Source organism: Corvus moneduloides, unplaced genomic scaffold, assembly GCF_009650955.1.
Source record: "Corvus moneduloides isolate bCorMon1 unplaced genomic scaffold, bCorMon1.pri scaffold_116_arrow_ctg1, whole genome shotgun sequence".
NCBI classification, from domain to species: domain Eukaryota; kingdom Metazoa; phylum Chordata; class Aves; order Passeriformes; family Corvidae; genus Corvus; species Corvus moneduloides.
The window spans coordinates 100,770-114,564 of NW_022436881.1; the positions used below are offsets into that span (position 1 = coordinate 100,770).

A 13,795-nucleotide genomic window follows, 5' to 3' on the forward strand; every position below is an offset into this window, starting at 1 on the left:
TCCTGCCTACAGAAACTCAGAATCTTCTTTCCAGCTACAAAATATGTCTTATTCTCTCCCTCCAGCGCTGTTTCATTGATCCCTGGGCAGAAACCAAAGCACACAAATTACCTCAGCCTCTGAGGTCCTGCTGCTGACACATGGGCATGCATTTAAGGGCCTCTTCAGACATTCTGGAAAACCAAGAGAGGAAAAAGTCTGATCCTTAAAACAGGCTATGCAATACCTAAAAGGACACTGCAGGTTCCCAAATAGATGTTGTAAAAGAAGAAAGACTGTCCCAGTGGTTAGAGAACTATGAAGAAATTGACACATCTGGATTAATTTACGTGTTCTCACACAGACCAGGGCCCAGTCCCATCATGCTTCATTTTTATTGGGAAGAAACCCCCATATTGACGGTTCTCTCCCACTCAAGGTCGGGCCAAGGGGATGGCCGTGTAAGACCCTTGAAGAGCAGTGAGTTGCTCGTATGGGATTTATCCAGTCCCTGTGCATCCTCATATCCCTTATAATCCACAGGTATCTCAGCCCATCTAGCTGTAGAAAATGGTGATTTCTCTTCCAAAGTGGACTATGCTTGGCTTCTCAGGAGCCAAATACCAGGTAGATTTTAAGGGTCATAAGTCAATGAAACATCCCACTAAACCATTCAATAGCCTTTAAAAACACAACCAAAAAAATCTCAGGCATAGCAGCTCCCTCTGCTGAGTAAAGCTGACTCTGGTGTTCAGACCAGCTCCCCATTCCACATCTGCCAGCCAGGCCAAGCAGAGGCTGCTGGGGCTGTGGGAGATGTTCCTTGCTTGATTGATTCCCATTGCTTCACACAGACACAGCTTTTAGTCCTTTAGTGTAAACACCAGCAGATTACTGATTCCTCTTGGAGCTGCAGCCAGGTAGGAGCATAGCATGCAGGGGAAGACAACCTCTCTTTTTTTAGTGTTGGGGGGTGGGGGGGGTTGTTTTGGTTTTTCTTTTTTTGTTGTTCCACAAAATAACTATCCATAAGCAGCACATGAAGAATCAGAGGAGGCAGGGATGCTTCCATGGCATCTCCATCCCAACCAAGGAGCCTTATGGAGACAAAGACTGGTGTCTCAGCAGCTGTCCTGATGAGGTCACCAACAGGTGTTCAAAAATTAAGTTCATTTAGCGTGGGGGTGCATGATTTATAAATAAAGCCTGTGAAAGGCTTTCAATGCACCCTTATCTCTTTTGAATTATTCATTTTGATGATCAGAAATGGAGCAGGAGTGGGGCACTGCTGCTGCTGGACAGCCCTCAGGAAGGATGGCTGCTGTCTCCTCCTGGCATGCGCCTTGCTCATCCCTTCCCCAGCTACTGGCAAAGCCTCCCTGAAGTACCATTAGCTCTGGATGCAGCAGCAAGAGGCTCAAGCTCCCCTGGGGTTGAAACTGCCCCACTTCCTACTACTGAAAAATATCTATGTGGCATAAATAGAGCGTCTGCCAGGCTCCCAAGCATTGTCCCATGCCTGGATCCTCCAGTCCCACATGGAGCCCATCGGCCAACTCTCCTCCACAGCAACATCCTTAGATGGAAAAGCCACCTCCACCCTCCAGAAGAAATGACCTGAGTATCATAACTGTTATTGCATATTGCTCAGTTTTAATATTTCCCAACTATTTAAAATCCCAGAGGAGTTTGTGAGGATCAAGAGTTGGAACACTTGTCCTATGTAATAGGAGGGATGAGGATTTCAAGGGGGGGCATCTGAACCCTGAGTGTTTAAAGCTGCAACCTGCCGTGAACGCTGACGTGCCTCGGATTTCCCGGGGGGCTCCTCGGCGGGGGCGCCGCTGACCCCACCGCCCGCGCCCCCGCAGCGGCAAACGCCGCAGGCAGCCGCGCTGAACGCGCGGGGCGGGGCTCAGGCAGCCGAGCACACGGAGGCCGCCCTTCCTGAGGCGCGAGGAGCCCGCCGCGCCGTCCGCGTGCCTGCCCAAGGGCGCATGCGCACGATGCCGCCGTCTGTGGTGCGGCCTCGCGTTGCTGTCGCTCACCCCCTCCTCCATCTTGGGTGGGGCAGGCGGCGCTGCCGGTGCCGCGGCGGGCTCGGCGTGCCCGCTGCTGGCCTGGCAACTGAACACGGATTTGTTCGGAATCTGACTGCACCACTGTGCTCGCGCTTCAGAGAAACTGTAAACTGTCTTCAGTAGCTCGGCTTAAATTTAGAAGACTTTGAGATCTGCTTTCTCACTCACACTGTATTATTAAATGTACATGGAATGTATTGGGGGTTTATAGGCTTAGGGGGGCTTGAGGGGGTCCGAGTGGGATTTGAGGGGTCCTGGGGGGCTCTGAGGGCCCAGGGGGGGCATGATTGAGGGGGGTCATGGTTGGGTTTGGGGGAGTTTATGATGGTTTGGTGGTGTCAGAATGAGATACGAAGGGTCCTGGCGGCAGATTTGGGGATCTGAGGGGATGGGAGTGCTTTGGGAGAGGGTTAAGAGGCCGGAGGGGGCTTCCTGGGGCGACCCAGAGGGGATTTGGCATCCTGGGAGGGTCAGGGTGGGATTTGGTGGTTCTGGGGGGCTATGGGGAGGGTCGGGGTCATCAAAGTTGGACTTCGGGTGAATTGAAGGGGAAATTAGGATGTATTTTGAGGCGATTCCGGGCCCCCACTCACCCTTTGCACCCCCTTCTCCCCCTCGCCAGCACCCTCCCCCCAGCATGAGCGGCCCCTTGGAGACTCTGCCATCCTGCGCACGCCGCTCCAGGGAGGGGGGCCTGGATTCGGGCTGCGCCACCAGCTCCCCGCACCAGCCTGGCACAAGTAATCCCAGCAATGCTTCACCAGGAATTTCCTGGTGCACCTTGAGGCCAAAGTTACCCGATGGGCCGCTGAGAACGGGGGGGCAAATTGTGGGGGAGGACCCAAAAGGCTGCCCCCCCGCCCTCAACTCAGCGCCTCAGTTGCAATACTACTCTGGCTCTGAGTTGTCCACTGCTGCTTCAGATTTGGAACCCCCTTTTGGGGGGAGTTTCAGAGGGTTTGGTGGTGCTCCCCCCGCCTTGCAGGAGGATGGGGAGGGAGAGGAAGACCTCCAAAACACCCCTGACTCCCCCCCACCCCCCCTTCCCAAGTTGAAGTTCCGCAAAAAGTTCTTCCAGAGCATCGTCCAGAGCGTTCGGGGCATCCTGCAGTTGAAAGAGGGAGGTGCCAGTGGGGGGGGGCCCACCACCCAGGCCCCCCGACCCCGTGGCCCAACCACCGGCTCTTCCCATTCCCCCCAAACTCCAACTCTTTGTGGGGCTCCAGAGACCACCCAAATTCCCGGATTCCCCTTGAGCAGCTGCACCAGGGGAATCCCCTCCCAAAAACAGTGTGCAGAGTTCCTGCAGCTGCTGTCCCCCGAGGATCTGGGGGGGGGGGTGCTTGGGGCCTGGAGAACCCCAGAAACTGCGGTAGGGGGGGAAGAGGTGTCACCTCCTGCTCCATCGCGACAGCAGCAGTGCAGCCCTGGAGTTGTTCCTGCCCCCAGAGGTGGGTTGGGGAAGGTTTCAGGGCTGCTCTACTCCTTGGGGGGAGGCCCAGAGGAGTTTGTGAGAGCCAAAAGCGGGTTTGAGGGAGACCCAGAGGGAGCTGGGGACGGGTACAGGGTGGGCCTTGTAAAGGGTTTGGGCAGGCCCTGAAAAAGTTTTGTGGCACCTTGAGGGGGGCTGAGGGTTCCCCAAGAGGACTGGAGGGGCCGAAAGACGGTTTGAGGTTTTGGGGGAGGCCCAAATTAGGGGGAACCAAAAAATGATTTGGGGGAGTCACTGTGGGAAAAAAACAGGAGGGAAAAGTGGAGCAAACAAGGAAAAAAGAGGGAGTGGGATGGATGGATGGATGGATGGATGGATGGATGGATGGATGGATGGGTGGATAGATGGATGGAGCTGGGTGTCCCCAGTGGCTCCCCCCACCCCCCCAAAAGGCCTTGAAGGCCTTGCTGAGCCTCTTGTGTGCAATGCTGGCAGCCCCGCATCCAGCGGATCCCAGAGGCAGCACCTTTGTGATCCAGGTGGAAATGGGGTCTGCACCCATATTTTAGGAGTGAATTGGGTGGTTATGTCTTGGCTTTGGGGCTTATTTAGGGCTGGGCTCAATTTCTGGGGGAGTTGGGCAGCTGTGCCACAGCTTGAGGGGGCTGCACCCCAGTTTTAAGGGTCCTCAGAGGGGATTGGGAGAGGCTGGACCCCAACTTCGGAGCTGTATCCTGGTTTGGGGACTTAGTGCTTTATCCCAATTTGGGGACTCTGGAGGTCCCCCGGAGGTTTGTGGGGGAATCCTGACCCTGCTGTTCCCATTCCCATATGGACAGGAGCTGCTCCCAAAGGCTCTGGACCCGTGGCAGCAGCAGCAGTGGCTCGAGGACCTCAGAGACTTTCCGAGCCCCCAGTGTGAGCCCCCCACACATTTGTGGTGTCTCCCTGTCCTCAGGGACCCCCTTTTCCCCTCTCCCCCAGCTCCCATCCCCTTTTCTCCCCCTTTTTCTCCCACTTTTCCCTCACTTTTACAGGTTTTACCTTTATTTTCCCCATTTTTATCTGTTCTTCCTTGTATTTCTTCTTTTTTTTCCCGTTTTATAATTTTCTGCCCCAATTATCTATTTTCTGTGTTTTTCTTCCCATTTTCACTTTTTTTCTCATTTTCCATCCTTTTTCTCCACTCTTCCTTTCCCCCTCACTTTTTAAATTCCTTTCCCCATTTTACTCCATTTTAAACCAAGTTTCTTCATTGTTTGCTCCATTTTTCCACTTTCACACTTTTCTATTGTTCTTTATTGACATTTTGCTGTCAATTCTTGCCATTTTTCTATAATTATTTTTCCTTTATTTTCCTTCTCTTTCCTGTTTTTTCCAAGTTTTTGTTCCTATTTTTGCTTAATTTTTTTGTTTTCTTTTGTCAATTCTGTTGGTTTCATTCCCATATTGCCATTCTTTTCTCCTTTTTTTTCCTCTTCTCCCTTTTTTTTCCTAATTTTTGTGTGGTTTTCTCAATTTTTCTGTGGGTTTTTATCCATTTTAACCTCTTCCCCCCAGTTTTCCCTTTTCTTTTTTCCTTATTTTCCTCTGGTGTTCCCCCGTTCCCCTCCACTAACTTCCCCTTTATACCCCCTCCAGGCCCCACTTTGTGCACCCCAGGCACGACCCCGAACCCTTCTTGGATGCAGAGCTGTGTGAGGGGGACAACGTGGAGCTCCTGGCTCGAGGTAACCCCCAAAGCGCCCCCAGACTGCCGCAGGCCCCTCTCCTGCCCTCCCCTGTTGCCCCAGGTGCTTACGGGGACTGTCAGATCCGCTCGGCCCCTCCGCTCCATCCCCACCTAGAACTGCCCCTCCATGCCCCCATGAGGAGCCCCCAGGACCCTTCACACCCCCGCTGCCCTGCCCTTCACCAGCCCCCTGATGCAGCACATCGGGGGGCAGCTGGACCCTGAACTGGGGGGGCATCGGGGCAAATGGACATCCTCTTTGGGGGAGTTATCTTGATTTTGGGGCTTATTTTGGCATTTGACCTAGTTTTGGGGGGACTGGACCTGAAATGGGGGACTGCACCCCCATTTGGGGGGGATTTATCCCAGTTTTGGGGCTGTTGTATGGCTGGACTCCAGTTTTGGGGAGAGCAGGGGTTATCCCAGGTTTGGGGGTGCCCAGTGGGCATTTGGAGGCTGTACCTCAGTTTTGGGAGGATTGGGGGTGATTTTTCCCAGTTTGGGGGTCCTTTAGGGAGAGGTTTTGGGGCTTCTTAGAGTGGTGGGGACTTCCTCCTCCCCAGGACCCCGAGTTATCCCCCAAATTGCCACGGGACCACCCTATCCTGGCTTTCCTCCCACTGCCCCCCCAGACACCCTTCCAGGGCTGTTCCTTTTCCAGGCAGTGGTGCTGGACTTGGACCCGGAGCTGGGGGAGGGTCCCCTTTGCCCCCCTATGAGCTGGGGGAGCCCCCCTGGCACCCGCTGGCTGCGTTTCCATGGTTCCACGGGACCCTATCCAGGCTCCGTGCAGCCCAGCTGGTGCTGTCGGGGGGCGCAAGGGACCACGGGCTGTTCCTGCTGCGGCACAGCGAGACCCGGCGTGGGCAATACGTGCTGACTCTCAACTGCCACGGCAAGGCCAAGGTGAGGGGGCTGGGACCCCTGGGGTTGGCAGTGCAGAACACAGGCTTGGGGGCTCAAAGCATGGGGGCTTGGGCAGTTAAAATCTGGTTTTGGGGGAGCTAAAGGCCAGGTTTTGGAGCCTAAACCCAACTTTTGGGGTCCCAGGTGTCAGTTTTGGGGTCCCGATGCCAGTGTTGGGATGTCAGGAACTGATTTGGGGGCTCAAAACCCAGGTTTGGGCCAATAAAGTGCAATTTTGGAGGTGTCTAAGAGCCATTTCTAGTCTCTTAACCCCCATTCTTAGTTGAGTCCCCAGGTTTTGGGTCTGATCTCCCATTTTTGGGGTCCCTGTCCCCAATTCTGGGGTCCCTGAGCCCTGTTTCCTGGGGTCTGCAGCATGTCTTGGTGTCCGTGAATGAGGCCAGCCAGTGCTGGGTGGAGAACCTCTTATTCCCAAGCATCTTTGACATGTTCAGCTATTTCCGGGTGCACCCGATTCCACTCAAGTCAGAAGGCGATGCCACCCTGCTTGCCTATGTCGAGGCCCCACGCTGGTTCTCCGGTGAGGGGGGGTCAGGGTGGGATTTGAGCAGTCTTGGGGTGGATTTGGTGGTTCTGGGGAACTCTGGGGAGGGTCATGGTGACCGAGGTTGGATTTGGGTGAATTTGGGTGGGGTTGAGATGAATTTTCAGGTGTTTTCGGGCCATCCCCCCTCATCCTTTGTCCCCCTTTCTCCCCCTCCCCAGGGCTCTCCCCCCCACACTCCCCGCCAGGCTGGCATGAGTGATGCCAGCGCCAGGCATGGGTGGCCACTCACAACTTTGCCCGGCACTGTCACGACTTTGTGGAGTCCCACCTGGGTGGGCCTGAAGCAGCCGCTGTTTCCTGATGCCTTTCCTGGAACACTTTGAGGCCAAGGTCACCCGAGTGGCCACTGAGGATGGCAGGGGAACTTGGTGGGGGGGGCCTCCCAAATGCCACCACCACCCTAGGGTGCCCCTGTGGCTACACGATTCCATCTCTGAGGTGTCTGCTGCTGCTGTGCACTCAGAACACCCTTACTGTGGAGACTTTTGAAAGGTTTGGTGATACCCCCACCTTGCAGGAGGTGTTTTTTTTGTTTGAGTTTTGTCTGGGTTTGTTTGGTTTTTGGTTTTTGGGGGGTTGGTTGGTTGGTTGTTTTGTGAAGGCAATTTAATTCAGCAGCATTATAAGAATAAAAATCAGGATTCAGAACAGAGTTGTTTTATTAAAATTAAATGCTTTGGTATACTATATTCCTTGAGTCTGATTAAAGGTATAAAAATGTTATTGATGGGTAAGTAGGCACATGGTTAATGAGTATTTCTGTGATGGATGCACTCCCTAGCAGACTTTCGACAATTTGACTCCATTTTGCACTCTTTTATTTAATAGCATACAAATTAGGGCAAATGGCAGAATTTTGCTACCAAATAAATAGCGTTATTTTGCTAAGATAATGTTTAATCTGTATCCTGTGAAATAAAATGTATTTTGAAATAGTTTTCAAATGCTGGTAAATTTGAGTACAGAATGAATAGATTTCGTTGCTTGTTTGAAAGACCTGGAAGAAATGGAAGCTGCATTTATTACATGATGAGATTTTTGGTTTCTTCTGTCAGAGATGTACACTGGAAACTTGGAAGCAATTTGTCTTTGTAACACTGGCAAACAGTTGTAGTCTGTCTCCATTATTGTTTTTTTACAGTTTAGTTAACCTATAGCTAATTAGAATGAGCCTGTTAATGTGTGGTTTCTCTGCTGAAGTTTATTTACTTTGCAAGTACTCACCAAAATCTTTGCTGTTTCTGAAGGTGATTTACAAGCAATAAACTCAGTTTGCCCATGTTAAAAGTACTTTTTATTTTTTTAAGATTGTTACTAATTTTGAGAGCTGATAGTAAGAGATGAAGAAAAATACAGTCTTTGGACTAAGTCAGCTTATGAGACCTTGGAATTTACATTGACTTCTGCTGAACTAGAGATGCTTAAAGGCTGTTTCAGTGTCTAGTCAGAGTCCTATTCTTACATAATTTTAAATCCAGACAGTGGCTGCACTTATGGTTTACAGTAATGCCAGAAGAGAGATGGATCCTATTACTTGCCCCAATTGTACTAATATTTACAGGTAGTGTGTTGTTAGAGAAGAACATGTTAATAAAAGGAAAAAACCCTAAACATGTATTGATTAAGGATAATGTGTATATGTGGAGTTTTTTACTGTGTGGGTTTTTTTAACTCTGTCTTTTCAAATCATTGAATTTTTTAATTTAATTTAAAATGACAGGTATTTCAGAAGAACTGAGAGTTATGTGTCTTGTTTTTAGGGTATAAAATAATTTCAGTTTTCTTCATACTTAAATTAATTCCACAAAATATTTAAGGAAATATAGAATTTGTAACTAGTTAAATTGATCTGAGCTTAATCCTGCTGATGTTGACTCTTCCTGTCTTGCTTCAGTAGAAGCTCAGCCCCTATCTTTTATTTACATAAAATTCAGAAATGTATATTGCACATTCTCCAATAAATCGATTATCATACAGATTTGCTTGTTTTCACGGGAGAGTCTGCCCTTCTCCTGGGACAAGAAGGACAAAGTCTCAAGATTTGACACTATATGTCATTCCATAGCTGGCATGATAAGGTCTCCAAATTCCGTGTTGGCCTCATCATCGGTAAGTAGTACCAATACTGCAGTGTTGTGATATATTCTGTTACTTTTACAACTTAAATAAGATTTTTTTTTTTTCTTGAGACATCATCCATTTCCATCTCAATGGACAAAAATAACATTAAAATAATGTTATCTAAACAGTGTTCTGATTGATCAGCATAATATAATCAGGATAATATCATGGCATAATGGCATGTCAGAACAACTTGCCACACTTTAGAAGAAAGACAATTTGTATGTTCTTTGCAGCTCCTAGAGTGCATCCCACTGGAAGAAGAAAGTGTGGAGAGAATGGCAAGCAGGAGGAAGGACCAGTTTTAGATCTGCCCTTGGATACCACTTCCTCACAGTGAGTCTGTGCTGCCTGAAGTACCAAGGAAGTAAATTCTGGAGTATCTGTTTGTTCACCTGTTGAGCTTGGAAGAGACACACTGAACATGAAATTCCAGGGATGCTGCACTTACAGTAGTGACTGGAGTGAGAAGCAGTAGAAGGTGTTCACTGTCTGATTGTTCCCCACCTTCTCCTCAGTTTCCTGGGGCCCCTTTGCTTTTTCCAAGGTCTTTTCTGAAGCGTTTCTAAGTGGCAGTGAGATTTTCCGCAGTTGGAATTTGTTTCAGGAAGTGTGTCTCATTGTATAGTCTGCAATTAAACAGTTCCCATGCCAGGATAATTGCAGTGGAAGAAGGCAAATGAAGGCAAGGGTCTGGACTAGGATGCCCCAGGCCCCTGCCAAGCACAGGTTACAAAATACTAAACCCCCAGGTTACAAAAATACTAAAAGCCCAGGTTGCAAGATACCAAAAAAAACAGCACACAAAAATACCAAAGAAACAGGTTTCAAAAATACCAAAAACTCAGGTCACAAAATACAAAAACCTCAGTTTCCAAACCACCAAAAAAAAACAAAAACACAACAGAATAAGTTAGTTTCAAAACAATAGAAAACCAAATTTCAAAATACCAGAAAACCAGCTTTCAAAAACCCAGTTTCAAAATACAAGAATACCAAGTTCCAAAATACCAAAAAATCTCAGTTTCAAAATACCAGAAAATCAAGTTCCAAAAAATCAAAAAAACCCAATTTCAAAATGTCAAATTCCAAAATACCAATTTTCAGATGTCTTAGATGGTCAGGATTCCCATACCCAAAAAATGCCTTCTTGTGAAAATGGGATCTGTGCTACCAAATTGGGTATTTTCTCCTCTGAAAATCTTTGCCTTGATGACCATCAATACACATAATTTATTGATTTATTGATAAATTAATAATTTTTAATTATTTTTTATTAATTTATTTTAATAATGTAGCCAGATGTACAAAGAATTTTACTTTAAAAGAAACACTTGTAGTAGTTTTCTGTTTAGTTTGTGTCTGTGAGAACTAGGATTTGGGCTGGAGAGCTGTGGTTGGGAACAAAGGATGGAGTAAATCTGCTTCCCAGATGCACAGGGAAAGACTGAGTAGCAGGCAATGGGAGTATTTATAAACTATATCAATGTTTCAATATATCAGTTCAGGGTGGTGTGGTGATCTGTTTATCCACTGCTTTTCCTATCCTATATTGTTCCCCCCCACTTTCCCTTGCCCCTAGCCCTGGCCACTCCCTCGGGCTCTCCCTATTGGTTCCTGTACCCCAACTCCGCTCACGTTGCACCCCTGAGCCCCTGACAAAACCCCCCTGCTCTCGGATCACAAGGTCTCTTTGCCTCTGGGGATCGCTGGGACAAGATGTAACCATTAAAGGTCCTCTGAAACCCTTATGGAGAGACCCTTCTCGCCTCCTTTGCTGTCACTGTGTTGTAGAGCTGATAGCTGGCCAGAGCAAGACTGCGGAGCCGTCCGAAAAGGGAGGGCGAAATGGTCGCACTGCCCTAAGCAGCTCTGCTGAGTTCTCAGGGAAAGCTGCAGCTTGCTAAACCAAACCTGGCACTACAACAGGGTGGAGCAGTGACGGGAGTGCTTGGGTTCAGTCTGGGCCTGTCAGGCCATAAACAACCCAACCAAACCTGTGACCCCTCAAGGGATGTGTCAAATGCTTTGACAGAAATCCAAGTCAGTAATGATCCCAGAGGAAAAATTACCAGTAATTGCTTATGTTCTGTGGGGAATTTCCTTGATAATTGCAAACCTCGGACGTAGGAAATTTTGGAGGCAGAATCCCAATTTTGGCCATGGGCATCTGATTGAGAAGGCCAGTTCTTTTCCACGGAAAGGAAAGCCCAATTCCCCAGTGTTTCAGGAGCAGACAATGGGCTGTGCAGGGGCGGCAATTACCAGCAGGACCTTTCTGCACACCCCCCCCCCCCACTCCAAGGTGCAGCAGCCCCAGGTGTGACTGGTGAGGATGAGGAGAGGGCATGTCCTGCTGGAGGCTGCTTTCAGGGGGTTACTTGGGCACACCTGCACAGGAAGCTGCTGGAGGAGAGAGGCAGATGGGGGGATACTGGGGGTCTCTCAAGGAATGATGGTTCAGAGCATCTTGCAGGGGCCAGGGGTGTCACTGTTATTCCCCAGAGAATGGCAAATCATGACACAAGTCCAGGTTGCAAGGTATGGCCGAGGCAACCTCGTTTAATCACCCATAACCTATGGTTCGCAAAAGAGAAATTACATGATTGGCCTATTAGCCCACCACCTCCCAAGGTGATAGGTTGAGCAGTAAGACACCCATTTCCAAATATTATTCTTACAAGACAGAAAACAATTCTAGTGTTCTCACAACAACCTGCAGGTGCAGAAATGGTTTACATTCTTACAAACTGTTGTCCATCCAGTTCTCATGAGAATGAAAGCTTTCACAGCAAAGCTGTAAGAAGCTGTGAGAAACTGGATTTCTCTAACTGCTTTCTTATGAGAAAGGAAAATTTCACAGGAAAATTCTTCTGTCAGGCCCTGCTAGCATCTACACGGGGGAGCACCTGGATGCACCTGGGCATGGAGCATTGCTTAAAGAAGGTGCCAAGAGACAGACCCTCATGCAAGGGGCAGCACCTGAGCAGGTGAGCTGGCACATGGGTTTGCAGGGGGATCTTTCTCCTTTCCCCTTTTGATTTCATCTTGACAGTCTCTCCCCAGCACCCCCAGTCCCTCTCAAGCACCCTGAGAAAAAAGAGGACTTATGAGGATAAAAGGGGTTTAAATTGAGGGAAGACACTCCTCTTCTGGTATTGTCTGTGTTTAAACTGGGGAGGTTCCACCTGTTACCAAAAATTCAGTAAAACAAAAAAAACTCCTTAACACCAATGTAGTATTAAGAATCAGGCATTCTTTATTTGGCCAGATTCACAGGGGGACAGCTCCTCCCAATGCTGTGCATGCTGAGTACAGGGAAGTTTCTGTTTATATACTGTATTTCACATACATATTCATTGATTGTCCTGGACTAAACATACATATGATAATAATTTCCCAAAAATCATTAATGTATTTCCCTTTCCCTTTATGCACGCATTCCTCTGTCCTGGGGGTCTCTCTGGTGGTCCCTAGTGGTCATAGACCCCACTGTTCAGCCGACCTGGCTGAGTTGGCAGGGCACTGGGGCTGGTGAACTTCCAGTTCTCCTTCTTACACAATGGGCATTGTGCAGTTCCATAGGCCAGTGGGTTTGGTAGAACAAGCATTGTGTTAGTTCACCAGGTGCAGACAACTTATCCTCTGGTAACACCCCTTCACCTGCAATTTTAAAGGTGTCAATTAAAGGAAACCTTGCCTTTTCCATGCTGCTAGGGATATCAATTGACAGGAAACCCCCGTTTTCCATTATTTTCCCAATTAAATGGAGGGCTAAACCCTTGACAATGCTATTTTACAGGATTGAATTGAGAGTAACTCCCTATTTTGAGGGGGAAGCTCAATTCTCCCTCCTTTTTAAGGGTTCGAATTGAGGGAAAAATCCTCCTTTTTCCATCAAGAGATTTAAAGTGAGGAAAACCCCTCCTTTTCAAATATTTTAGGGGATTGTATTAAAGGGGGGAACCCATTTATTTTCCACTGTTTTGGTTTAAGTAGAAGTAAACACCCCCTGTTCCTTCATTTTATGGGGTTCAATTGAAGGAAGCATTCAATTGAATTTTCAGCATGAACCTCTGGTCTTTGTGGATTAATTTTCCTGACGTTACCCTGTTAATTTTCAATGTGGTGGGGAGGTGAAGATGTATATTTAAACTGGTATGTGGCCAGAATACTGTGTCTTGTGAAATCTGTTTGACAGGAAGCCCTGTTAGCACAGACGCTGCCTTTGGTCTTTGCTGTTCATAATATCCAACCAGGACTGCAAGAACAGCAGTCAGGATGTCTGAATATGGGTGGACCCATCATACTGTAGTAAAGGTCTCTAAATCTAGAGATTTGGACTTCTCAGCAGGAGGATGTGGCAGGACGTCTCCCCTCTTTCATGGCTGGGGCATTTGGAAGAGATAACTCAGGCCAGACTAATAGCGCAGCAAAGAGCCAGAGAGCTCAGCAGGAGGTTGCCTCCAGGCCCCTGAGAGTCTGCGACCAAGCCCTGAATAAACATCTTGATATGAGAACAAATGTGGAAAGAGATAAAGCAAAATAAACATAAGTGACTGTTTGTTTTAGTTTGAAAGACAGGTGTCTGCCAAGGAAGGCAGGAGTCTCCCTTGAAATGAAAAAAAAATAATGCAACCCGCTTCCCTCCGAATTATTATAATTTTGAAATTAAGGGGTTTTCAGGCAAAGATATGAGGAAATAGGAATAACAGTTCTTTACTATTATATATATATATATGTGTGTATAACAAGGCAAACAAACAGCAATAACTCTGGCAGTAACAGCAAACAATCACAAACCCAGTGCCAGCCTTCTCGGCTGTCAGGCCCTTTCCCCTCGGGTGCAGTTCCGCTCGCAGCCGGCAGGGGCGCTGGCGGCTCCCGGGGAGCAGGGCAGGTGCGATGGTTCCCCTGCTTGGGAATCCTGGGGTTTCTCTGGTAGGAGGAAGGAAGGCAGCCGAAGAAGCAGAAGT

General features: G+C 48.4%; 1 protein-coding gene across 6 annotated transcripts; it reads left to right on the forward strand.

The window, feature by feature from the left end:
* Positions 1-1,436: 1,436 nt before the first annotated feature.
* LOC116438799 (SH2B adapter protein 1-like) lies at positions 1,437-13,406 on the forward strand. 6 transcript variants are annotated; one of them, XR_004237928.1, is made up of 9 exons: positions 1,971-2,165; positions 2,683-2,800; positions 4,332-4,410; positions 5,134-5,222; positions 5,886-6,130; positions 6,506-6,671; positions 8,676-8,807; positions 9,056-9,155; positions 11,700-13,406. XR_004237928.1 is itself a non-coding variant. In XM_032097799.1 (7 exons), exons 1-7 carry the CDS (start codon positions 1,977-1,979, stop codon positions 6,895-6,897), a joined length of 927 nt encoding a protein of 308 aa, XP_031953690.1. In that variant the 5' UTR covers positions 1,971-1,976; the 3' UTR covers positions 6,898-6,991. The 6 variants fall into 6 exon arrangements, 4 of the variants coding, with proteins under 4 accessions (XP_031953689.1, XP_031953688.1, XP_031953690.1 ...); XR_004237927.1 differs by lacking the exon at positions 11,700-13,406 and having other exon boundaries at positions 9,056-11,674; XM_032097799.1 differs by lacking the exons at positions 8,676-8,807; positions 9,056-9,155; positions 11,700-13,406 and adding an exon at positions 6,857-6,991.
* The last annotated feature ends 389 nt before the right edge of the window (positions 13,407-13,795 follow it).

Coding starts and splice junctions, on each gene's coding strand:
- LOC116438799 (XM_032097797.1), top strand. CDS start 1,977: ATGCGCACGATGCCGCCGTCTGTGGTGCGGCCTCGCGTTGCTGTCGCT. Junction 2,166..2,682: donor GCTCGCGCTTCAGAGAAACT/GTAAACTGTCTT, acceptor CCCCCTCGCCAG/CACCCTCCCCCCAGCATGAG.